Genomic DNA, 24,644 nt, shown 5'->3' on the forward strand with positions numbered 1-24,644 from the left:
TTATACTTGTACCATTCAATTTAAGATTATTGTGTCAGAAGTTAAATTTTATATTCCTTATTGAGATAGATTTGATAAGACTACAACTAGAGAATAAATATATTACATTAAAATTGCTACTATATTTTAAAACACAGAATGTAACTATTTAAATTGCAAAAGTTGTTCTAAGAAAAAAAGACTGCATTCAGCTTCCAGAACAGGCACTGAATATTCTCTTCTTTTTTCTTTATTTTTTTAAATACATGCCTTCAAAATTGCTGTGACCTATCAAACCTCATTTTATTTGCTTTGAATACTTTTGGCTTCTCTGTCCACACCGTAGAAAAGAGAAAAGGCTTTTCAGCTCTCCTGTTATCTGTGTCCTTCTAAATACTTGACTCTGTAGGGTTGTGAAAAGATTCAGCTCATAATTTAAACCACATTACTTAAGGTTGTGGTCCTTTTAAGCCAATGTAAGATTGTTCTTCTTCTACACATATATTTTTTAAATCTTTGCTGCTGACTGCCCAAGCTTTAAAGTTGCTAATTTGGAGATAAATACTAGAATCCCTCAAACTTGGTGTGAAGTGGAGTGGGGAAGAGTAGAATGTGTTTATATGTGAGTGTGAGAGACATCTTCTATACATATATATTCTTTAGTAAACATTCAGTCTTTTTACAGTTCTAATTAAAATGTATAGTCCAACAGCAATTAAAGGAATATTTAAGATTCATTTTGTTTTCCTTTTTAAAAGCAGAAGAGGCAATGCTAGTATAGTATTAATGGTAAGACAGTTTAAATGTATTACTGTCCCATGTGGAATAGGAGATATTAACTGTTTTTAAAGACTTACATTCATTTTTTTTTAAAGAATTTGTCTTCCTGTAATTTTCTTCACAATTAAAATACCCAAATATATATTTTAACAGAGGAGATGTAAGATACATCAAATATAGATGAATTAAGGTAATGTTTTTTAGACCTGAAACTATCATTGATTGAATTTATCATCAGTGTTCATTTCTATTGTATTTAGTTATCTATCCAATAATTGTGTTGGCTTAGCAGAGACTGTATGTTAAGTGTATTACAGCTTTAGATTGTGAAATTGTGCAGCTTAGGTAAACATCAAAACCCTTTATTTTTGTACGGCAGATTTCCAGCATTAGAACTATGTAGAATAAATATACTAGATGTTAAAGATTATACAATAAAGGAACTTGGCAAACCAAATCTGAGATCCTTGCTTTTTGTTCAGATTTAAGACTGGTTAAAAAAAAAAAAAAAAAAAAAAGGCAAAAAAATAATACACGGTAAAATCTGGCCTTAATTCCAAAAGGACAATTTGAGCCATTTAAAGAAATACGGGTAGCAATGTCTGTCTTTTAATATGCGGCTTTAATGAGGAAATAGTATTTTAAAACCTGATCAGAAGACAGAAGATCTTTATATGCATTGTGACTTTCAAGGGTATTTACAAATTGAGAACTAGAATGATAATTTTATTGCCCTAATGATGACAAAGAGAATCTCTTAGGATAAACATTTAAACAGAAAATTGAATAAAACTTGAACCTTTAATTTACAGATACGTTTGGTATGATCTTGCGTTTAGAGTAAATATGCTGAAACTCCCATGTAAAGATTTAGTCTGAGAGTTAAGACTTTTGTACGTAACTGTTGGTATTCTGTGGTATGAGGAACAGTATGCATCTACATGGCAACACTGCAGATCATATCACTATACCCATTTAGTAACTGGATGTTTTGAAATTAACAATTTAAAATGCAGTTGTATGGTTTATCAAATTAAAAGTTATGAAATTTAGACTTTTTTCCATTCTGTATGCCTTGTTCAAATAATCAACTAAAGAAATGGTATTATATATCTGTTTATTGCCTAAAGTTACTTCAGACAAAAACTAAGCTGTGAGTGGTATTCAGTTATATAACCTAATCTGCACATGCTACTTAAGTATCGTTTTGCAAATGTAAACATGTAAAAATGATTTGGGTTAGTATATAATCAATAAATTCCCCTATACTTAAAGGGTTTTTTTCCTTTCAAATTTTGAAATTATTTTTTTAAATCTGTGTAAAATTCAGGAAACATGTTTCTAGTGTAAAGAGAGGAGTTGACCTCCTCCAAAGTAAACTAGTTGGCATTTCATTTTTATACCTATATCCTTGATTAGGTAATGCATTGATTTTAACATGAAAATTTTTCCACATGTTTATCTTGTTCATTTTCATTCTTTCAAGTTAATCTGGAAAGTATCTCATTTTTGTGTGTCATTTTGTGCATCCCTTTGTCATAAATTTTCAAAAGTCAACTTAATTTTTTTTCTAATACCAGCTTAGAAAATCTCAGATGTGGTAAATGCCATCTTTAAAAACCTAAGTTATCTTTGTTTCGTTTTTTTTTTTTTGATTAAATTTGAATAACACTTACAAAAAAAGTACTTCTGATTCCCAGAAATCATAAAGAAGCAGGGGGAAGGCGTCCCTGACTTAGTCCATGTGATGCGCACATTAGCAAGTGAGAACATCCCCAGCCTCCCACCGGGGGGTGAATTGGCAAGCAAGTAAGTTACATTCTGCACACTCTTAAAATTTGTCTCAGTACATAAAAATATTAGGTGTTCATTGATCAAATGTGTATTTACCTAATTTCTGAAGTGATCTTCAGGATGTTTAACCGCAGTTCAGTGTTTTTCATTATTAATGGCACATGGTGCTTGTTCAGAACAGGTGTCAGGATGTCATTGTTTGTAACTTATTACACTGAAGGCCGTCTTTAGTGGAGACGTGGGTTACATTGACTTCCTCATGTAGCATAAGTATAATATAGTGAAAGAATTTTTTAAGCTAAATTACATAGCACTACAATTTTCATTTTTATTGCTGCTATTGTAATTTGATTTTGTTGATCCCTGGATAATTTAGCACCCCAGGGATAAGCATTTTTCTCTTCCTCCATCTGGGCCATTTTTCTGTATCTCTGATTTTCCCAGTGTTTTTGGTTGTTGATTCCTGGTTGGGTGGATTTTGTTGTGAGGGAAGATAGGAGGAAGCATTTCTTGCCTTCTTCTATGTGCACCTCAGTTCACAGAACTGGACTAATTTGTGTTAAATATTAAGCTTACATCTTTGTAGGAAATTTTATAAATCAAGCATTTGTACCTTAACTATCCATATAATTGACCTACAAAGATATATTGACAATTTCCTTGATTTTCTACTGTGTTATAGAAATGAAGCCAGGTTCCTTATGATCATTTGTCTAAATAGAAATTGTAAAAATTCCTGTTTGAAGCTTTTATTTCTTTTCTTCCAATGGGACCTTCTGTGAAATGACTGTCTATAAAATTGCTTCAAATCAATTTTGGAAGTAGGGAGGCTATAACTTATAATACCACTACAGATTTTTTAACAAAATATTATTCAAAAATTAATTCCTAGACTTTGCAGGGAAAATGTCATATTTGACATTTCTGTTTTATAGAGCTTTTTAAAGGGGGCATTACAAAAAGCAGAAATTCAAATGTAAAAATTTATCCAAATTATTTTACCACAGCAGATGTTGACGTTACTTCTATTTCAAAACTAACGTTCAACTCTTAACCAGAATGTGTTACTATTATATCTTAAGACTAGCATCACTGCTGAGTCATAACCACATAAGCGAGTTCAAGTGAAGTTAACCCTACTGACTGATTTTTTTCTTTAAACCATGACTTTCAGTCTTCTATTAATTGGGTTGGTGGAATGTTACATTTTAGAATAAATTCACATCTAGTTTAACATTGGGGTTCAAATATCTTAAAGTGGATCACTTACTGACAGTAAGAAATAGAATTAAAATAATTTCTAAGTGTAAGATTATCTGACATTTTAATGAGCACCTATGAGTTATTAAGCAGTTCTGTGCTCTAAAGAATTAACTTTCTGCATTTTTTTGAATTTAGGCGGAATGTAATTGAAGCCGTTTACAATAGACTGAATCCTTACAAAAATGATGACACTGTAAGTAGCATTTTCGCTCCCTCTGCTTCTCCTTCCCCTCCACTCTAAATGTGCACACCCTCGTACCTGTATTTTGCAGAGCTGTTCACTGTACCCATTTGCCCTTACACACACCCCTGATTGATTGTTCTGAACTCTGGGTGCACCAAAGTTCTCGTGATTGAGGACATAGTCATGGTGAGTGGCCACCTCTCTCAAAAAAGAAGAAAGTCCCTTTGAATTATTGCTGGTTTTTTAAGCCTCGGCAAGCAATCAACTTCAGAAGGTTTGTCTCCACTAAATGTTTTTTTTTGAAGTTGCTCAGAATCTTGAATTATTCTGAGTTTTATACGGAGCTACAATAGAACTTCAGATTGCCCAGCTCCACTGAATAGTTTTTATGTTTGGAAATACCTTGTCTGAAAACCCTGAAGTATATACTTCATTTAAATACTAAAGTAGAGAATTCTACTTACGTGAAAAGAATGCCCTATTCTCCAGTTTCCTGTTAGGATTCTGTTGCAGTATGGTGTTTACAGAAAAGTGGTAACTTAAAAATCATTTGGGCACAGCTCAAAAATATATACTGCTCACATCTGTATTCCTTACATCTCTTATGACTTGAGGTCTTAATCTCTTCTTGTGTAATAAAAGTTTATAAAAGTGGTCTAAAAATAAATTGGGTTTTAATTGAAGAAAATAAGAAATTTTTATTATATGGTTTAGAAATACATTTGGTCCACCTCATGGTAAAATCATATTTTAAATATTTTACTCCAAAACAGATTTTTTGAACAACTTGAATACTGATACTTCATATTAGACACACACACACTTACATACTTTGAAAGCATTTATAGACTGAATGTCAACTTTACAAAACCTTATCTTGCTGCATTATCCCGAGAGTAATGTGCTTTGGCACCTCTCAGCTTTAATGTAGTTCCTTCTTTTGCTTTGTTTCCTTTTATAAAGGATTCTACATCGACTGATGATATGTGGTAAAACTGCTCATCTAGCCATGGAGTTTACCTTCACCTCCAAAGGAGAGTACAGCTCAACTTCCTTGAACCTTTTAAACATCCCTCCTCAACTTTAAAGAAGGACATGTGTCATGGGTGAGAGTGGATCACACCAGAGAACTTCAGCAGTACAACAGCTAGCCCAGAACTGATTGTTTTTTTTTTTTTTTGTAAATTTGAGACTTATGTAAACGTGATTTCAAACCATAATTCATGTTGTAAATCAGACTCCAGCAATTTTTGTTGTATGATTTTGTTTTTTGTAAAGTGTAATTGTCCTTGTACAAAATGCTCATATTTAATTATGAACTGCTTTAAATCACTATCAGAGTTACAAACAAATGTTTGGCTTGTTGTGTGATGCAACAGATATATAGCCCTTTCAAGTCATGTTGTGTTTGGACTTGGGGTTGGGACAGGGAGAGCAGCAGCCATGTCAGCTAGGCACTCAAATGTGCACATGACTATGGAGAAGAATTCCCAAATCTTACAAAGCCGGACATCCAGGGAGTTAACTGAAAACTGTCTTCATGTTTTGGCAGTGGGGTTGGCACTGTTGATAAAGCTGGTCCCTTCATTTAACTGTCGTCTAGGTTGTTCTCTCCTTGTTGCCAGGAGTATTGCAGGTAATACAGTATATTCATAAGAATATCAATCTTGGGGCTGAAATGCCTTGATTCTTTGCACCTCTTTTCCAAGTCCTTACATTGAATTACTAATTGATAAGCAGCAGCTTCCTACGTATAGTAGGAGACTGCCACATTTTTGCTATCATGATTGGCTGGGCCTGCTGCTGTTCCTAGTAAGGTATTCTGAATTCCATTTTATCAATAAAGCTTGATTTAACAAACAAGAAATTTAATCATGTATGTGTAATTCCTCCTTTACCCCGCCCTTTTAAAACACCATGCCATTGTAAGTGAGAAGTTTCTCGTGGGGAAAGATGTTTGTCTCTTTTAATTGGGAAATAATGTTACTCACGGCACAGATGGAACTGTTTCCCTTCCATTAGAAAGACTAAAAGATTTAAATCTCTGTTGTTTCTTGATCTGTTTTTTAATGGGTTTCTTTCTGGCTGCTTATTTTTCATTCTATGTGTATCAGCTTGAATTTGCCTACTGTTTAATTAAAATAATTGTCAGAGCTTGACAATCTAACACTCTATGGTAGGGGTGTGCGTGTGTGTGGGTGGGTGGGTGGGTGTGCGCGTGTGTGCACGTGCGTGTGTTTGCCTGTGATTTTTAATGGACTCATGTCTTTAGAATCCAAGTAGTTAAGATGTATTTGTGATTTGAAATAGAGCATGTTGCTAATATTTAGCTGTTGGCCTTTAAAAATAACATTCGAAGCTTAAGGAATTGTAGATATAAAAATAACCTAATTTAATTTAGGCTTAAATTCCTCTGATTAAGCATGTGAAAGTAAGTTTTAAAATCTGTCACGTTGAAAAGACTACTGTTTTGTGCCCTTCTGTATTTTTGTCTCTTTAGGTTGAATATTGTATTTATTGCCGTGTAATTTAATCATTCAGTAGGCAGATTCCCCACTAGAAATTATTAAAATGTAAGATTACAATACAACATTGAATACAAAATCAAAACTCTGTGTATAAAAGGTAGTATAATCAACTTTGTTACATTTGTTTTTTCCCTAACTTGGAAATATACATATTTGTATATATAGCCTTAAAACTAATGTAAAGTTAGGGGAGTAGTGGGAAAAGTAATGTGAAATGTCTCAGATTTAAGTAGTTACATACCAGCAAAACCTTTTCATTATCCCCCTTATTTGTGAGGCGATTAAATGTAATTTAATTGTATTTAATTTATATCTCAATCCAGCATGAATGAAGAAAAACAAGTACTATTTATATTTAGAAATTCATAAGTTGGAATTACAGAACCAATTCCATACTTACAAATAAATGCTCAGTGTCTAAATCTGTGGTAGAGTGCGAAGTATGATAATGTTCTAAGTTATGGCTTTGCAAGCATCTCAGTGTGCATTTAATGAATACAATGCTTCTAGTATAGAGTGATTACCAGACATACTAGTACTGAAAACTAAATTCCTATTATAAGAAGCCAGGTTCTTAATTTTTTAAGTAAACTGAATTTTTTAGTTCTAGAAATTGCAAAACTTTGAATTGGATTTTGATCTGCAAAATCATAAATCACAAGTTAAAATATGTGATGGAGAGCTATATTTCAAACCATAACAGCATATTTAGAGCTTTTTTTTTGAGAGTTTTTAAATAAAAAAGAGGAAGTTAAGCTATTCCTCTGTTAAAATTATTAGTACTGAAATGAAGCTTGGAAGTGAGAGAAAACTATTAAATGTTCTCTGAGAAGACTAAATCTTTTCCACATGAGTCAGCATTGCCATACTAGATATAACCTTTCATTATAAAAAAGGAAGTATCCATTATTATAGCAGACTGTGTGTGTTCTTGATTCCTGGGGGTAATGGTGGTGGTGGGAACCGACCACACGTTTAAAAGGCACTTTTGCACCTCTATGGTGCACTTCATTTTTGTACCACTTAAGTTCTTGCCCTCCCAACCCCCTTTTGTGTGCTAATTAGCATCTCAGGGCAATGCCTCAAAATTTTTCAATGTGTTGTATGTTATTTTCTTTGGAGGGTGAAAGTTCTTTTGTGATGATAATATACCATTCAAAATGTACTTTCATTTAAGTGTTTTCTTAGGATGAACTCATTTTGCTGCTTGTAATAGGAAATTCATTTTGTGTAGCAGACTCTTAACCCTAACATTAAAAAATTTCACTGGTCTCTTACTGTCGTAGCAGTAAGCTCTCTTAATTTCCACTTTGTTAAGGAATATACTTTTATAGATAACAGAAGCAGTTCTCAATATTAGCATTAACTTTACAAAATCCAAATGGTATTTTTCTTATTTAGCTTTAGAACTGTTTCAAACATTTTTAATTATAATGCTTGCTTCTAGAGTACTATGCAATTAGTATACTGCTCCAGCCACTTATTTTTTATTACTACATTAAGAAATTTAGATTAAAGAATAAATTATGTAATTCAAATAATCTGAGTTATACTAGCATTTTTAGTGATCATCCATCTGACCACATATTAATTCCACTAATCAGCTTTCTCACAAAACATATTGAGTGTTATCTGCAAAACACTGTTCTAGGCGAAGTAGCTTGGAACTATAAAGAAATGACTAGATCCTTGCCCTCAAGGAGTTTACATTTGAGTAGAATTTATAATCTAACATATGTTAATATTATAACTGAATCACTCATCCAAAAAAAAAAAAAAATAGCTGTCACCCTCCTACTGTCTGCCAGATAATTTTCCTGAATAAGGCAGGTCTCTGTCCTAAAGAGCTCATTTATGCTTCCATTATTCACTTGAAAACTTCCATTTGTTTTCCTCTCCCCAAAGTTAAAATCTCATTCAAAAGAAAATTTTGCTCAGCATAGTAATAATATAGGACTGATGAGGCTCAAATCTATTCAGTATGCTTGACTACCTTTAACAAATGGCCTTTTACTACTCCTGCTATAAAATTAGTTTCCTGCTATATACAGACAGCTAAATTTAAGAAAAATTCTGTTTCTTTGAAACACACTGCCATTAATATCTAGTTTTAGCCAAATGATTATTATATGTGTTAATTTTTAAAAATAATTTCACTGCCCATCTTTACTGGACAAGTTCATATGTGAATTCAATTTGTGATTTCTGAAAGAAGTGACAAAATTGGTTATAGGTTTTCTTTTTTAATTTTGAATTTCATGTATACTTTTAATTCATAAAATTTGAATTAGAGGTATAAGCCTATAATGTTTTGTTATTTGTACAGTATTATATTAGGATTTGGTAGTAGAAAATATGTAAATATTTCAGTACATAAATGTTTCTCTTTTGAGGTTTTTCTTTGAAGGAACCTTAAAGAGTTTCATACTTTTGCTTGCAGATACTGCCGGTGAGATGACCATTTTGTAACTGAGTGATCTAGTCCTCTCATTAGTTTTTCTTTTAGGCATTAGGAGGAGTTCTTTATAGTTTAAAACTTTAGAAGCATAATTTTACTTTATTTTCTTCAATAATGTGCCATGAGTTTTGGATTGTATTTTTAAATTCTATATTACTTTAGAATATGCTTGAAATATTTAAGGATACATTTTCTAAATGTTGCGAGTATAATACTGTATTGTTTTGTAGGTCAGAATAGTTAAGTCTCAAGTGTTAGTTATTACTGATAATCAGAATGCCATCAGAAATGATGAGAGGCATTTGGTTCCACTTGATTGTCAAATGAACATTTCTCCATTTGTTCACCTTCACTCATTCTTTCCCTTTTACCTGCTTTATGCCCTAGTGGCCTCTGCTCTCGTATTTTTCTGGTTATATTACCAGCAGGTAGGAGTGCGCCAACTAGAAACACTCAGATGTATTGAAATTATAGTTGACTAACTTGCATTTTATTAGATGGGGGAAAATGTTGTTTGGATTGATGTAACAAAGAAGTGACTTTTTTCCCTCCCTTATCCAGCACGAAATGTTGCTTTATTTCCTCTACTGCCCTCTTTGTGGTGGTTGTCTCTCTGTCTCTTTTTCAAACGTAAGCAGGCTGATTCCATTTTCTTGAGCAAGAGTTTAGGGCATTACTTCACCAAGGCCAATTTCTACTGTATAAAACTGGGCCGAAAAAAAGAAAATTTGGGAGATGCCAGTGAGGAGGACAGAGAGGATTACTCTTAATTGTTGTAAAAGCCATAGAGAGATCTTCCTCTAGCCAGGCTGTCTATTAAGAACTGTTACATAAACCGGCAAGAACCAACCTTTGCTTCTTCAGATCATTTGATTTTCCATCAAGGGAGATAATGATAAACAAAAATACTGCTGCTTCAACTTAAAAACAGAAAAAATAAATGCAAATGTTTATTCACCACAAAACCCAATCCTTTCGGTCTTTTAATTGCTCCAAACCTCGGTTTCTATTAGCTTTCTCATCGAATTAAATATTCAGAAAAATTTAATGTTTTTCCTTTCTTTTCCATAGTCCTCCTGGTCCAGTAGAAGACATTGAGTAACATTTGTGTTTGTATTGTACTACCTGAAGTAAGATTGGTGTAGGAGATTGTAGACACAGGACAAAATTAGTAATATTTCAATTAGGTATAGTGAGTGCTACAAATCCATTTTAGGAACAATTCTTAACTTTTTAGGTTCCCAGGCCCTTTGAAAATGATGAATCCTAGGAACTTCCTTACCCAGGAAAATTCATATAATGTACCTAACTCCCCAAAGTTTACAATATTGAAGGGGTTCATCAGCCTTTTTTTTCCTGCAAAAAGCCCGTAAAAAATATTTCAAAGGTGTCAAAATAATTTGAGTAATTTAAGGAAGTGTTTAACTTTTTGAGAGAGAGAGGAGGTGGATGGGAGCCTAGGCTAGAATCTGATATTAAAATACCCTTTTTAAAGGTGGTATTTTGGGGGAAAGAGTAATTAAAGGTGAATAAAATAATCTTATTTGGACCAGTTTTGGAGGATAACATCACTCTAAGTTTGCCACTTTTGAAATTCAAAAGAGGTAAGATGGAGATTGAAAGTTTGGAATGTTTCTGACCTGCATAGTGCAAATATAGTATATTCACAAGACATTTAACTGTCTGATCGCACTCAGGTTTTAAAATTTTGAGCTTCCTAGTTTTAGAGTTCATTAAATGTTTAATTCACTTCAGATTCTAGGGTATTAGGTATTTACTTACTGATACAGAATGTTAAAATAGGATGTAACATATGGCCATCAATGTACAGGATTAATGGGATTTCTACTAAAATGTAACGACCATGAAAAAATTGATTAGCTTGTCTCATTTGTTGCCCAAGTTGGATGTTCAGTTACAGCTTATTTAATTCCCATGTGTGGGAATTTTGAAACAGAAACCATTGTCTTGCTTGGTTAGCCCTTCACGAAGACATCAGCATATCCGCAGGAAGTATCTTGTTTGTAGTAATATGCCCCAATAGTAGTTGGTTTCACTCTTGAAATGGTTTATTTCACTTAATTTGTATAAATGTTACAAGTGGAGAGTCCATGTACATGTTAAAAGCATGTTGTATTATACATAGATTCATTTTTTAAAAATCTATAAATGTAAAACTAATACAACTGCAGAAATACTTTTCCTAAACAGTGTATAATGAAATTCTCCACAGTTAACTCACCCACTGTTTGCTGTTTATGTGATCCAAACTTTTAAAGAAATTCCATAAATGTATATTTTGTATTATGTACCATTTTCTTGGTCCAAAGAAGACATGTGAATTCAGTCCTAATTTTAAGAATGTACTTTTTGTTTTCAAGTCTGTTGAAGAAATTGCATTCAGCCTGTGAATGGTTGCAGATTGTATGTGAGATGAAAAGTAGAAATAATTTCTAGTTTGCAAAACTGGTGCCACTAAATAAACAGGCAATTGCATAATGTGTGTGTATTTATGATTGTTTGATATTGCAAGCAGCATTTTTGTTCTGCCTAGAAATGTGGAAAATTCGAAGTTATTAGGACAAATTAAGAGAATTTTTGTTCAACTGAATTTGGTTAATTGGCTAAAGAAGATGGAACTGATAGTCTTGTGCCTTCTTGATTTTAGGAAGAGTACTGAAAGCAAGTTTGAAATGATGGTTTTCATAAAACATTCCAGAAACAAAGAAGTTCTTTGGCAAGAACATTTACATTTGTCTTCTTACAGATGATAAATATTTCTTACTCTCTTGAAGAGTTGAGATTAGGAATTGGAAGTGGTCTGGAAAAGGCCTTACCCATTGAGTATCCCTGATGTAGTGCTCACGTCATAGCAGCAGTGTGTGTGCGTGTCTGTGTGCTTTGATGCTTCTGCTAATTCTGGTATTTTGTATTACCTGTGTTCATGTCTGAAAGTGTGACTTACTTTATAGGCTTGCATAATTAGAGGGATTTTAAAGTACACCGAATTAGTGATGTAAGTGAAGTTCCAGGAACTGCAAAACCTATTTTCATTGTGAAATGTATAATGAAAACACGTTAATTAATTAAAGGTGGGAAGTCTTGGAAATGAGGGTTGAGGCAAATAAGTTTATTTGGCTCACATGTAATGAGTACATGTTCACGTGTCAAAGTGCAGTTTTGTGTCCTGGGGTTTTGGTTTTTTTGTAATTCTTTTAAACATTGAAGGTAGGGTTTGTTGTGGTTTTTTTTTTTTAAGTAAAAATTGTTTATTTCAATTATTTTTTTTTCCCTTTAAGCTATTATTTACCGAGCAACGAATATTAGGGTGCTCTTTCCTTGCTATCACTTAATTGCTTAGATTGAAATTCCCATCAAATCACAGAAATTTTGATTCAAGTTGAAAAATCTATTCTTAGGCGAACTGCCCCAGACAAGCTTAGCTTGCATGCCCTCTACAGCATTTTGTTTACTTGTCTCAAAACCAGCCACTTGCCAGACATGGGTAAGCGATTTGGACTCAGCTGCTACATGTTGTCTAGTGAAATTCATATTAATTTCTCTGATACCTTGTACAAGGTGATTCAGAGTATCTAGAAAGCTTTTTATAAGATTGTTTAATAGTTGTACTGTTACCTAGATAGTGGCTTACCTCAACATACTGCGTATGTGTCCTCTGCTATAGTTCAGGTAGAGGCTTGGGTCTCCTAGACCAAAGCATTTTCTCTGTGGCTTTCCTTACAGGTACGCAAGAGTACATAAGGTACATTTTTTCAGATGTCAGTTTGAGTCAGTGAAATTTCTGATATTTGGCCATCTTTGATCTATAAAAATGCCAGTTTTTTTCGTTCAATTTAGTAGTTTCTAAAGGTTTTTTTTTTTAAGTTTATTTTTTTATTTTGAGGGAGAATGAGTGGGGCAGTAGAGGGAGGGAAAATCCCAAGCAGGTTCCACAATGTCAGTGTAGAGCCCAACGCGGCACTCGATCTTATGAACCATGAGATCATGACCTGAACCAGGATCAAGAGTGGGATGCTTAACTGACTGCGTAATCCAGGCACCCCTGAAGTTAGTTATTCTTGAATGATCAGACTGCAAATCAGTACTTCTCTCATTACTGCAATTTAGTTGTGTCTCCTTGGAATTGACCCTTAGAACTGGATGACAGGTTTAAAGAAAAACCATACGTATGTAAAATTTGCATATATGAAGTTTGGTAAAAACAGACAATACCAAGTTTATGATTCCTACCTTGAAATTAAATCTCCAGTTTTTAAGTCACTAACTTATTCTTTGTCATTTCAGCTTCTCGTAGAGCCAGCCCTCTAGATGCTCCGGTATCAGATCAACTTGCTTGGACATTGCTATGAGAAATGTTATTCCAGCAGTTGACCTGGAAAGGAAATTAGAGTTTAAATATTAATGCTGGATTATAATAAAGCATAAAGATAAGATGGGAAAATGATTTTACGGTTTTATTTTGAATTAACATAAAAGTAAGGTGAGCAGAGTTACTTTCACACATTAAGGTCATAGGGATTTATGGATCCAACTCAGTCTGACAGAGACATCACTCGAGTCTCTGAAAATTACTCTTTTAAGTGGTCTCTTTGTTATAGGTGGATGAAGGCTCTAACTAGGTGACAAATCTGGCTTAGATTGTAGTCGTGCTGTGTCCTTCCTAAAAATCTTTTTTGTATTGTATTTTGCTATTTGTGTTTGTTTTGCTATCAACTAAAATTGTTTCATATTTAAAAATCAGAGGATTTGCTAGATGAGTTTGTGACTGTTCTAGGTCAAATGGGTTTATATATGTACCTCACATTAGCATACTGAAACCATTCCAAAGATTGTCTTTTAAATTTTCAATATAACAATTTTCAATGTGTATTTGATCATATTTAATGAAGAAAATGAAGATTCACTATATATATCATTATAAGAGCAGAGTTATTCTGTCATTTTAGCCATTGATCTTTTAACTGCTTATAACAAAACAAAGTTTTTTTATTAAATAAAAGTCTCCACAACATTCCTAACAAAACAAGTAAAATGTTCTAGTGATTTGATACAGTAGGATCACATGGGAAGTGAGTTTTTAACTTGGCATTAGGCAAATAAAAGTCCTCATGCTAGTAGATAAATTAGTTGATAGATGAAAAAAAAAAAAAGTCCTCATGTTACTTATATAAATTCAGCTTTTATAACTGTCCACTTTTCTTGACGTATTTTGACAGATTTTGCTGCAATGATCCTTAATAAAATAAAAAGAGGTCTTAGCATTTAATAAGGGCAACAAAACTGCTAATGTGCCAAGATCACAGAAAGGAAGCTTGCTTGGGTGTCCTTCCTTAGTATTTACTTTTATGTCTGAAATCAGAATGCTTGCCTTGTTTTTGTCCTTTGGCTTTGTTTTTAATATGTAAGTTCCTAGACTACATTCACTTTAGGACTTGCGTAAACATTTTTTAAGGGAAGTCTCAGGGTGTTGAATTCTGCATCCTTGGATATCGTTGTGCTCTGTCCTGATTTCTACAATATAGGTAGGCTGGACTGTTTACTGACAATATGGTTATAAGTGTGTTACATATGCATATATAAATATCCTTGTTCAAGGTCAACTGCAGGTGCCTGTCACTAGTGTTACTGGTTCAACTTGACCTTCAGAGAGGTTTGCTGCTTCACTACCAGATGGATTTGGCATCTGACAGAACTACAGTGTCAGTAAAAGCTTCATCTCAGGAGGAGCAGGGCTCCAAGAAGGAAACTTCCTGGAGGGCAAGTCTCCATGATTTGAAATAAGGAAGAATGCAGTAGCAGTTTCTGAAGATCACATAGTTGGTTCTCTAAGTCTCTTGGAACTGTTTTGATATTTTAGTTTCTTGGACTGAAAGTCAAACACTTTTGTTCAAAACTCATTTGTTCAGATATAAAAATTTGAATGTTTATGTGAAAATAATTGTACTTTTTAATCTTAGAATCTGTGACTTTCTTAGACTTTAATAATTTGAAGTCATTTGATGAAGTTGGCAGTTTTCTCTTTGGTAAAGGAGGAAGAGGAAAAGAATGTGGAGGAGGGGAAGAAAAGGAGAAAAGGGCAAGAAGAGGTTCTAAAGTGGAAAAACAAGGTATCATTTTTTTTTTAACTTAAGAAAATTCTATTTTTCTGAAATTAAAAACAACCAATTTAGGCTCCATAAATCCTCCTTATGTTTTACAGCAGTCAATATAATACATCACTGGTCGGTAGATTAGTCGTCTTGTTCTCCCTCCAGTATGTCCCTCCAAAGGCCTTGTATAAAGGGAAGGAGGGGATAACCCAATATCATTTGTCACTGTCACTTGTAGGTTCGATTAGGAAAGTGATTAAAATGAAGTTTAAGGTAAGGATTGCAGGTTTCCCTTCTATTTGTTTCCCTGTCTTCTCTGAAGCAGTGATTCTGAACCTGCCTGCAAGATAGAATGACCTGGAAAACTAAAAACTCTTTCATCAATCAAGGTTAAGCTGGAAGGTTACCCCACCACCATCCCAGTGATGCCTACATTCCCTCTTGCCCCTCCTGGGATCTTTTGTTCAAATTCCTGAGGTGGCTCCCATTTCACTAACAGCCAAAGTCCTTAACAGTGGCCTACAAAGCCCCCTATGTGATGTTCTTGAGACCTCTCAGACTCCCCTCCCTTGCTTTTGCTTCAGCCACACTGGTCTCCTGGCTGTCGCCAAACATGCCTGTCTCCTTCAGATCCTAGGGTCTTATGGGAATTGCTTTACTGTTCACTCCACCTGGATTGTTTCACTGGTCAAAACAAGTCACATCTAACTTCAGGAAACCTGAAAGGAACAAACCACAATAATTGTGGATAACCCTAATAGCTACCAGGGGGGCATAGTATGCGTTTGGATAAATAAGCCTGTGCATGTGTGTGTGCCTGCAAAAAATGAGATTGGTGTTACACACACTCCAGGAGATGTGGTCTTATTCGAACTGTGCACTTTGAGATAAGTGCTGATGGCAGATGCAGGGACCACATGGGATTATCTCGTATCGCAAGTGGTCCTAATTATGAGAGGTCAGTGTTTCTGCATCTTTGGGTGTTGAATCGGACTACCTGGCATTAAGGGTGTGGTTGGATTTGCATAGACAGGGCTAAACAGGATGTTTTCCCAGCAGAGAAAACAGACGAGCAAAGGAAAAGGTAAGGCAGCTGAGGCCAGTGAGAATGCCTGGTTTAGCAGGAACTTCCCACACTCAGATCCCCAAAGGGGAGTGAGAGAGGTTTAAAGGCACAACACTAAGAAAGCCTGCTTTTTATGTCCTTGCTTCCTGAAGAGAGCTTTTCACTAAGTCTATGTTAGGAATATGGCATTGCTTATGTTAAATCAGCTTTACTGTCAAGTTCAGTGGCATTTCCACAACACATAGAGGAGCTGTGTGTTATTCTCATACACCACCCAGAACAGTGCTGCCCCAAACCTAACAGTCATTAAGTAATTTGGGCTGATTACCCAGTCAACAAAGTTTATCTGTTATTTCTTCCACCTGAGGAGTGTTCTGAAGCTTCTGGAAGAGATAGGGGTTGTAGAGAGCCTTAGTATCTGTGGCAGAACTGTGACTCCATGAAGGAGACGTTCATGACCTTAGCTGAGCCCCGACTTAGCTGGCCTAGCTATTACTTGGCCAGCACGACCCAGGAGCGGTGGTCTAATTTGAACTGCGTACTTTGAGGCAAGTGCGTGGGAGCAGACAGGCGGGGACCACATGAAATGCTGTTTGAGGTTTCCTGTTTGCTCTAGCTCGCTGCTGCCGCTGCCCTCTGCCACCACCGCCCTCCCAGCCAAAACAAAATAACATTAACATTCAGAACGTAGAGTCAGCTAAGAGCAGTTCGGCATTTGACAGCGTATCATTTTTTTCAAGTTTCAACAATGGACCACATACTTCACAATTCAAAAAACACTTCACAATTCAAAAAACAATTTATCAGCAACTTATTTCTGAGGTGACTCTCTTCGGGTGTACAATAATCATGCGCCTATTTTTGAGCTGCTTCTAAAGCCGCTACCCAAGTCCATTCACCGTGAATATGACAGTTTGGGTGTGAACCCTGCCAGAAGCTCTGTGTTATCAGAAAGCTTCCCTCCTCACACTGTGCTCTGCTTCCTTCCATTCTGAGCCAGTAACCTATGCCAGTTGTGGCCAGGACAGGAGGTAAAACAATAATATGTTTTTCTTCTTAGTAAATGCAATTCTTTGGAGTAGAAATTTTCTGAATATAAGTGGTGAGCAAAAACAAAAAAAAAAGCAAAACCCACCAGCGTGGGCTCTGCCCACTTACTGGCTACTTCATCCTCCCGCTGTCCCAGCCATGCTGCCCATTGCTGGGCAGAATTATTAACCAATATTAACTAAAGAAAGCCCTGCTGTCACTACCCCTCAGATATGCTAAAGCCGCCCTGTCAGAGGCCCCTCCACTGCTATCCTCACCTGCAACTGCTCCTGTGTGCCCGCAGACAGTTGGCCCTCAGTCTGGTCTTCTGCAGATAATCTTACCCCTCAGTGTTTCTGGGAGCATCAAAGTGAATGTGATGTTTGCCACAGAGCCTATTATTTGAAGTTAGACTAACTTAAGCCTCCAAATTTGGTGACAGTCTTTCCAATCATTTTCTTGTGACTGGGGGAAAAGACAAAGAGAAATTCTAGTGTATATGGATTATTGTGCAAGCTGAAGAATATTAGTAATCAAAATATACTAGATATACCTCCATCCATGATTTAGATAACCTGTAAAAAAAATAACCTCAAGCTGGGAAAAACAAAAACCCAACATTTTTTTCAAACATCTTTGATCATTAGCCACCCAAATTAACTTCTCAGAGAAAATCTCACCAGCTTTATTATCTCTTCACATAATTTTGTTATTGTAAGAGATACATAACAAAGTTACCATTTTAAGTGTACAATTCAGTGGCATTAGGTACATTCACAATGTTGTTTAACCATTACTGCTGTCTAGTTCCAGAGCATTTTCATCACCCAAAACAGAAACTGTATCCATTAAGCAGTCACTTCCCATTTTCCCCTCCCCTCAGCCCTTGGTAACCTCTAGTCTACTTTCTATCTTGAGAAATTTACCTATCCTAGATATTTATATAAGTGAAATCATACACTATTTGTCCATTTGTATGTGGCTTATTTCACTTAGCATAATGCTTCCAAGTTTCATCCATGTTCTAAGATGTATCAGAATTTCATTCCTTTTTACAGCTATTATCCCAACAATGCATATGCCACAGTTTGTTTACCCATTTGCCCATTGATGGACAGGGGTTTTTCCACCTTTTGGCTACTGTGCATAATGCTGCTATGAACATACGTATACAAATTTGAGTCCCTGTTTTCAATTCTTTTTATTTTTATTTTTATTTTTTAAATTTACATCTAGGAGAGTGTGATGCTAAGTGAAATAAGCCATACAGAGAAAGTCAGATACCATATGTTTTCACTCTTATGTGGATCCTGAGAAACTTAACAGAAACCCATGGGGGAGGGGAAGGAAAAAAAAAAAAGAGGTTAGAGTGGGAGAGAGCCAAAGCATAAGAGACTCTTAAAAACTGAGAACAAACTGAGGGTTGATGGGGGGTGGGAGGGAGGGGAGGGTGGGTGATGGGTATTGAGGAGGGCACCTTTTGGGATGAGCACTGGGTGTTGTATGGAAACCAATTTGACAATAAATTTCATATATTGAAAAAAAAAGAAATGCAAAAAAAAAATAAATTTACATCTAAGTTAGCATCTAGTGCAACAGTGATTTCAGGAGTAGATTCCTTAATGCCCCTTACCCATTTAGCCCATTCCCCCTCCCACAACCCCTCCAGTAACCCTCAGTTTGTTCTCCATATTTATGAGTCTCTTCTGTTTTGTCCTCCTCCCTGTTTTTATATTATTTGTTTCCCTTCCCTTGTGTTCATCTGTTCTGTGTCTTAAAGTCCTCGTATGAGTGAAGTCATATGATATTTGTCTTTCTCTAACTTCACCTAGCATAATACCCTCTAGCTTCATCCATGTAGTTGCAAACAGCAAGATTTCATTTGTCTTGATTGCCAAGTAATACTCCACTGTATGTATGTGTGTATGTGTGTGTGTGTGTGTGTATACACACACACACACACACACACACACACATACACACACACACACACATCTTTATCCATTCATTCATCGATGTACATTTGGGCTCTTTCCATACCTTGGCTATTGTTGATAGTGCTGCTATAAACATTGGGGTGCATGTGCCCCTTGGAAACGGCATACCTGTATCCCTTGGATAAATACCTAGTAGTGCAATTGCTGGGTCATAGGGTAGTTCTATTTTTAATTTTTTGAGGAACCTCCATACTGTTTTCCAGAGTGGCTGCACCAGTTTGCATTCCCACCAGCAGTGCAAAAGAGATCCTCTTTCTCCGCATTCTCACCAACATCTGTTGTTGCCTGAGTTGTTAATGTTAGCCATTCTGACAGGTGTGATTGTGGTTTTGATTTGTCTTTCCCTGATGATGAGTGATGTTGAGCATTTTTTCATGTGTTGGTTGGCCACCTGGATGTCTTCTTTGGAGAAGTATCTATTAATGTCTTTTGCCCATTTCTTCACTGGATTATTTGTTTTTTGGGTGTTGAGTTTGATAAGTTCTTTATAGATTTTGGATACTAACCCTTTATCCGATATGTCGTCTGCAAATATCTTCTCCCATTCTGTCGGTTGCCTTTTAGTTTTGCTGATTGTTTCCTTTGCTGTGCAGAAGCTTTTTATTTTGATGAGGTCCCCATAGTTCATTTTTGCTTTTATTTCCCTTGCCTCTGGAGACGTGTTGAGTAAGAAGTTGCTGCAACCAAGATCAAAGCTTTTGTCTGCTTTCTCCTCGAGGATATTGATGGCTTCCTGTCTTACATTTAGGTCTTTCATCCATTTTTTAATTTTTGTGTATGGTGTAAGAAAGTGGTCCAGGTTCATTTTTCTGCATGTTATGTCCAGTTTTCTCAGCACAACTTGCTGAAAAGACTGTCTTTATTCCATTGGATATTCTTTCCTGCTTTGTCAAAAATTAGTTGGCCATACGTTTGTGGGTCTACTTCTGGGTTCTCTATTCTGTTCCATTGATCTCAGTGTTCTTGTGCCAGTACCATACTGTCTTGATGATTACATCTTTGTAATACAGCTTGAAGTCCATGTTTTCAATTCTTTTGGGTATATACCTAGGAGTGGAATTGCTGGGTCATATTGTAACTCTGTGTTCAACTTATTGAGGAGCTGCCAGATTGTCACCCACAGCAGCTGCACCATTTTACATTCCCAGGAGCAATGATGTGGGTTCCAGTTCCCCATATCCTCACCAATACTTTTCTCTTTGTTTATTTGTTTGAAAAATAGCCATCCTATGGTGGTTTCTCACTGGTTTTGATTTGCATTTCCCTGATGACTAATGATGTTGAGCATCTTTTTATGTGTGTATTGGCTATTTGTGTATCTTTTTTGGAGAAATATCTAGTTTAACTTTTGCCCATTTTTAACTAGGTTGCTTGGTTTTGTTGGTGTGTTGACTTGTAGGGATTCTTTATATATTCTGGATATTAATTTCTTATCAGATAGATGATTTGCAAATATTTCCTCCCATTCTGTGGGTTGTCTTTCTACTCTGTTGATAGTGTCTTTTGATGTGCAAAAGTTTTTAATTTTGGTGAAGCCTGATTTATTTATTTTTATTGCCTGTGCTTTTGGTGTCATAACTAAGAAATCATTGCCTAACCCAAAGTCATGAAGATTTTCAGCTGTGTTTTATTCCAAGGGCTATATAGTTCTTAAATTTAGGTCTTTGATCCATTTTTTAGTTAATTTTTGTATATGGTGTAAGGTAAGGGTCCAGCTTCATTCTTCACATATGGATATCCAGTTTTCCCAGCACCATTTGTTTAAAAGATTAACAACTTTTTTTATGAGGATGGATTTCTCTTCCTGCCTCACCTGGCCGTGGGCACAGGCTGGAGGCACAGAGCTTGCAAACCGCTTTTTCCCCTTCCTCTTATCTGGCTGGTGAGGATCAACTCCGATTCCCACAGTAAAAACTGTACTTAGGATCCCTATTTAAAACTCTCGATTAGCTGAGACAAATGGATTTGTGGTTCTTGCTACTAGCAATTAGCCTTTATATGCCTGTCTTCTCCATGAGACTGGAGGGCTCTGAGAATTGTTGACAGTGTATGCAAAACACCTACCACAGTGCCCACCACACAGTGAATGGATCAGTCAGGGTTCTTCCTTTCCAGGCCACAGATCTTGACTCTAGGAAATACTTAAGGAAAAAGTGAAATTTATAGCAAGGCTCTTAGAAGCTCACAGACTTATAAGAAGGCTGGAAAACCAGGCTTGGAAATGAGTGAAAACCAAGGTAATCAGAGGAATGGTCTATCCTCTTAGCTTCATTGTAAGACAGATGCCAAAATTTAGTGATGCACTGAGACCAGACATAAGGCTGTACAAGAGATGTCCTAAAGGAGATCAGAGCACAGGAAGAGGGGGTGAATACTGGGCAACAATTTATGGCAACTGTCTTCTGTAAATCATCTCGCAAGTCTCCCAATATCTACATCCACGTCTTTTTCATTCAAATGCTTCCCAAAATGCTCCTGGCCTCACATAATGCAATTTTCAAAACTGCATTAGCCCCTCCCAGAGGGGACAATACAAAGTGTCATCAATTACTGTTCCAAGTCCAGGACATCTCTGTGATGTCTACTCTTTAGTCCTTGCGTTCAGTAGCTTACATACTAGATGGTGAATTTAACCAACTCCTGGCAATAGGAGGAGTGGGCAAACACTAAATTATCTAAAACATTTAGATAAGTACACTATTGGTTGTATCAGCAGTTACTGTTTTCTGAACCATTTGAAAATGAGTTGAAACACTGTACTTCTTCACCTCTGAATACTTCAACGTGTATTTCCATAGAACAAGGATGTTTTCTTACATAATCACAGCCCAATTATCATAACCAGGAAAGATAACATTCATAAAACACAGTCACCTAATCTACAGTCCATATTCAAATTTCATCAATTACACCAAAATGCCTTTCATAGCCCTTTCTGCCACTCCAAGGTCAACCCAGGATCATGCATTGCAATCAGCTGTCGTGTCTCTCTAGTTTCTTCATTCTGGAACAGTCCCTCGGCCCACCTTTGTCTTTAATGACTGTGCCACTTTTGAGGAAAAGAAGCCAGTTATTCTGAGACTATCCCTCAGTTTGGGTTTTCCAGTGCTTTTTTTTTTTTTTTTTTTTTTTTAATTTCAACGTTTTTTATTTATTTTTGGGACAGAGAGAGACAGAGCATGAACGGGGAGGGGCAGAGAGAGAGGGAGACACAGAATCGGAAACAGGCTCCAGGCTCCGAGCCATCAGCCCAGAGCCCGACGCGGGGCTCGAACTCACAGACCGCGAGATCGTGACCTGGCTGAAGTCGGACGCTTAACCGACTGCGCCACCCAGGCGCCCCTCCAGTGCTTTCTTATTACTAGTTCAGATGATGCAGTTGTGGCAGGACCACCACAGAACTGATGCCATGTCCTCCTTGGTGCATCACATCCAGGAGGCACATGTTACCTATTTGTCCCATTATTGCTGGTTTATGTCATCTTTGATCACTCAAGTAAGGTGATATCTGCTGGTTTTCTTGACTGTGAAGTCACTGTTTTTCACCTTGTAATTAATGTGGAATTTGATTTTTTGAGACTGTGTTGTCTATTCCTCATCAAACTCTCACCTACCAGTTTTAGCATCAATTGATTTTGTAACTCCATACTTTCTGTATTCTACTGTAAAGAAAGGCTTTCCCTTTCCTTTCCAACTTTTAACTTTTTAAGAATTAATACATGTGCCTAGCATATTCTCACTCCATCCTTGAATTCCCTGCCCTGAGCTTCAACCCTCTATTGGTTCCTGATCCAATCCTGAGCTTTGCCTTTGACTGACTGCCATCCCAGCCTGCCTCCTGCTCCATCTCTGAGCTTCATCCATCCCCAAGCTTTCCTGGCTCCCTCACCCCACTCTATTTTTGGCCTTGAGTCTGGATAATGTGCCCTGGAGAGTAGACTGGACATTGATAATGTGCTAGCAAAAGCATTTATCTCAGAGAGAACATTACATCAATCTTCACCTCCTTTTAAGGAGGTAGATTTCAACTATTCCATCAATCCTGAAAGTTTTAGACATACTTTCATTGCTAATCTTTGTCTGATTGGCTTTTCCAAAAGTCAAAGCTAGAATTTTTCTTTGCAAAACAGGAGTCCTGATTTGACTATTTGTTTATACCTTATTCTCAAAGGTAGTTTTCAAAAATATACCAATGACTTTAAGAGAGAGAATAGGGATTAAGCTATGCAACGAGCTAAATGTTCAAATGTCTAATATGTTCATATATAAAAATCCATATGTCAAGGGGCACTTGGGTGCTTCAGTCAGTTAAGCCTCCAACTCTTGATTTCAGCTCAAGATCTCATGGTTCATGGGATACAGACCCATGTCAGGCTCTGCACTGACAGCATGGAGTCTGCTTGGGATTCCTTCTCTCCTTCTCTCTGTGTTCCTCCCCTGCTTTCTCTCTCTCTCTTTCTCTATCTCTCTCTTTCTCTCTTAAAATAAATAAACTTTAAAAAAATCAGTATGTTGAAACCCTAAACCCCAATGTCATGGTGTTTGGCGGTGGGACCTTTAAGAGGTAATTAAGTCATAAGGGGGGGTGATACTTTTCAAAATTCTCTAAATTGAGGTCACATAAAGTTTGCTACTGAATATGTGGAATATTTATACGTTATCCAGTACTGGGTGATCCTGTACCTGGTCTTAGGTAGTTTCCTCATATGCATGTGCTGGCTGGAGCTCAGCTGGAGACTTGGCAGGAGCCTCTGCTGCTCTCTAGAGCCCTCTTAAGCTTTCTCAGAGACGCTCTCCTGAGAACTCTAGTGCCTGAGCTTCCCCAGACTCCAAACTCTGTCTACCCAATGCGGAGGGGTCACAATTCTCCACCTAATCCCCCCTCCTCCCTGTGATGTAGCCTCTCCCCAGGCAATAAGCTGGGGCATTCACAGGTTCATATTTTATGTTTCTCTTCTCTCAGGGATCCCTGTGCCTTACTTCCTGGTTGTCCAATGTCCTAAAAATCTTTGTTTCATATATTTTGTCTATGTCCTTAATTGCTTCATGTGGAAGGATAAATCTGGTCCCCAATACTCCTTCTTGACTGGAATCTTAAGTCCCTTGTTTCTTGACAACCTCACACTGTTAAGTTCTAACTTGGATGCATTGACCTGTGATCAGAACTTTCAGGAACCACTGTCTTCTAAGAAACATTTATATAAAAATATCCAAAGAGAAACTCTATGACATTTTATTTCCTCTAACTGCATTCAGGTTGGATGTTCTCATATCCACAATGAGTTAGGAAAGGGGATTTTGTAGTATTACAAAATCATCTTATGTTATATACACTGGCCAAATCACTATGTTTTACACCTGAAACTAATGTAACATTGTGTGTCAACTATACTTCAATTAAAAAAAAGACAATTCAAAAGCATTGCAGAAGAAATATTAACTTCCAGTGACCATGG

General features: G+C 36.3%; 1 protein-coding gene across 3 annotated transcripts in view; it reads left to right on the forward strand.

Moving 5' to 3' along the window:
* Positions 1 to 9,956, forward strand: part of PPM1A (protein phosphatase, Mg2+/Mn2+ dependent 1A) — a 49,140-nt gene extending 39,184 nt beyond the window's left edge. For all 3 annotated transcript variants that reach the window (XM_042989823.1, XM_042989824.1, XM_042989825.1), the window contains 3 exons: positions 2,460 to 2,568; positions 3,952 to 4,009; positions 4,964 to 9,956. In XM_042989823.1, coding sequence (XP_042845757.1) covers positions 2,460 to 2,568; positions 3,952 to 4,009; positions 4,964 to 4,993 — 197 coding nt within the window. In that variant the 3' untranslated portion in view covers positions 4,994 to 9,956. The remainder of the gene's footprint in view (positions 1 to 2,459; positions 2,569 to 3,951; positions 4,010 to 4,963) is intronic.
* The last annotated feature ends 14,688 nt before the right edge of the window (positions 9,957 to 24,644 follow it).

This window comes from Panthera tigris, chromosome B3, assembly GCF_018350195.1.
Source record: "Panthera tigris isolate Pti1 chromosome B3, P.tigris_Pti1_mat1.1, whole genome shotgun sequence".
Classification (NCBI taxonomy): domain Eukaryota; kingdom Metazoa; phylum Chordata; class Mammalia; order Carnivora; family Felidae; genus Panthera; species Panthera tigris.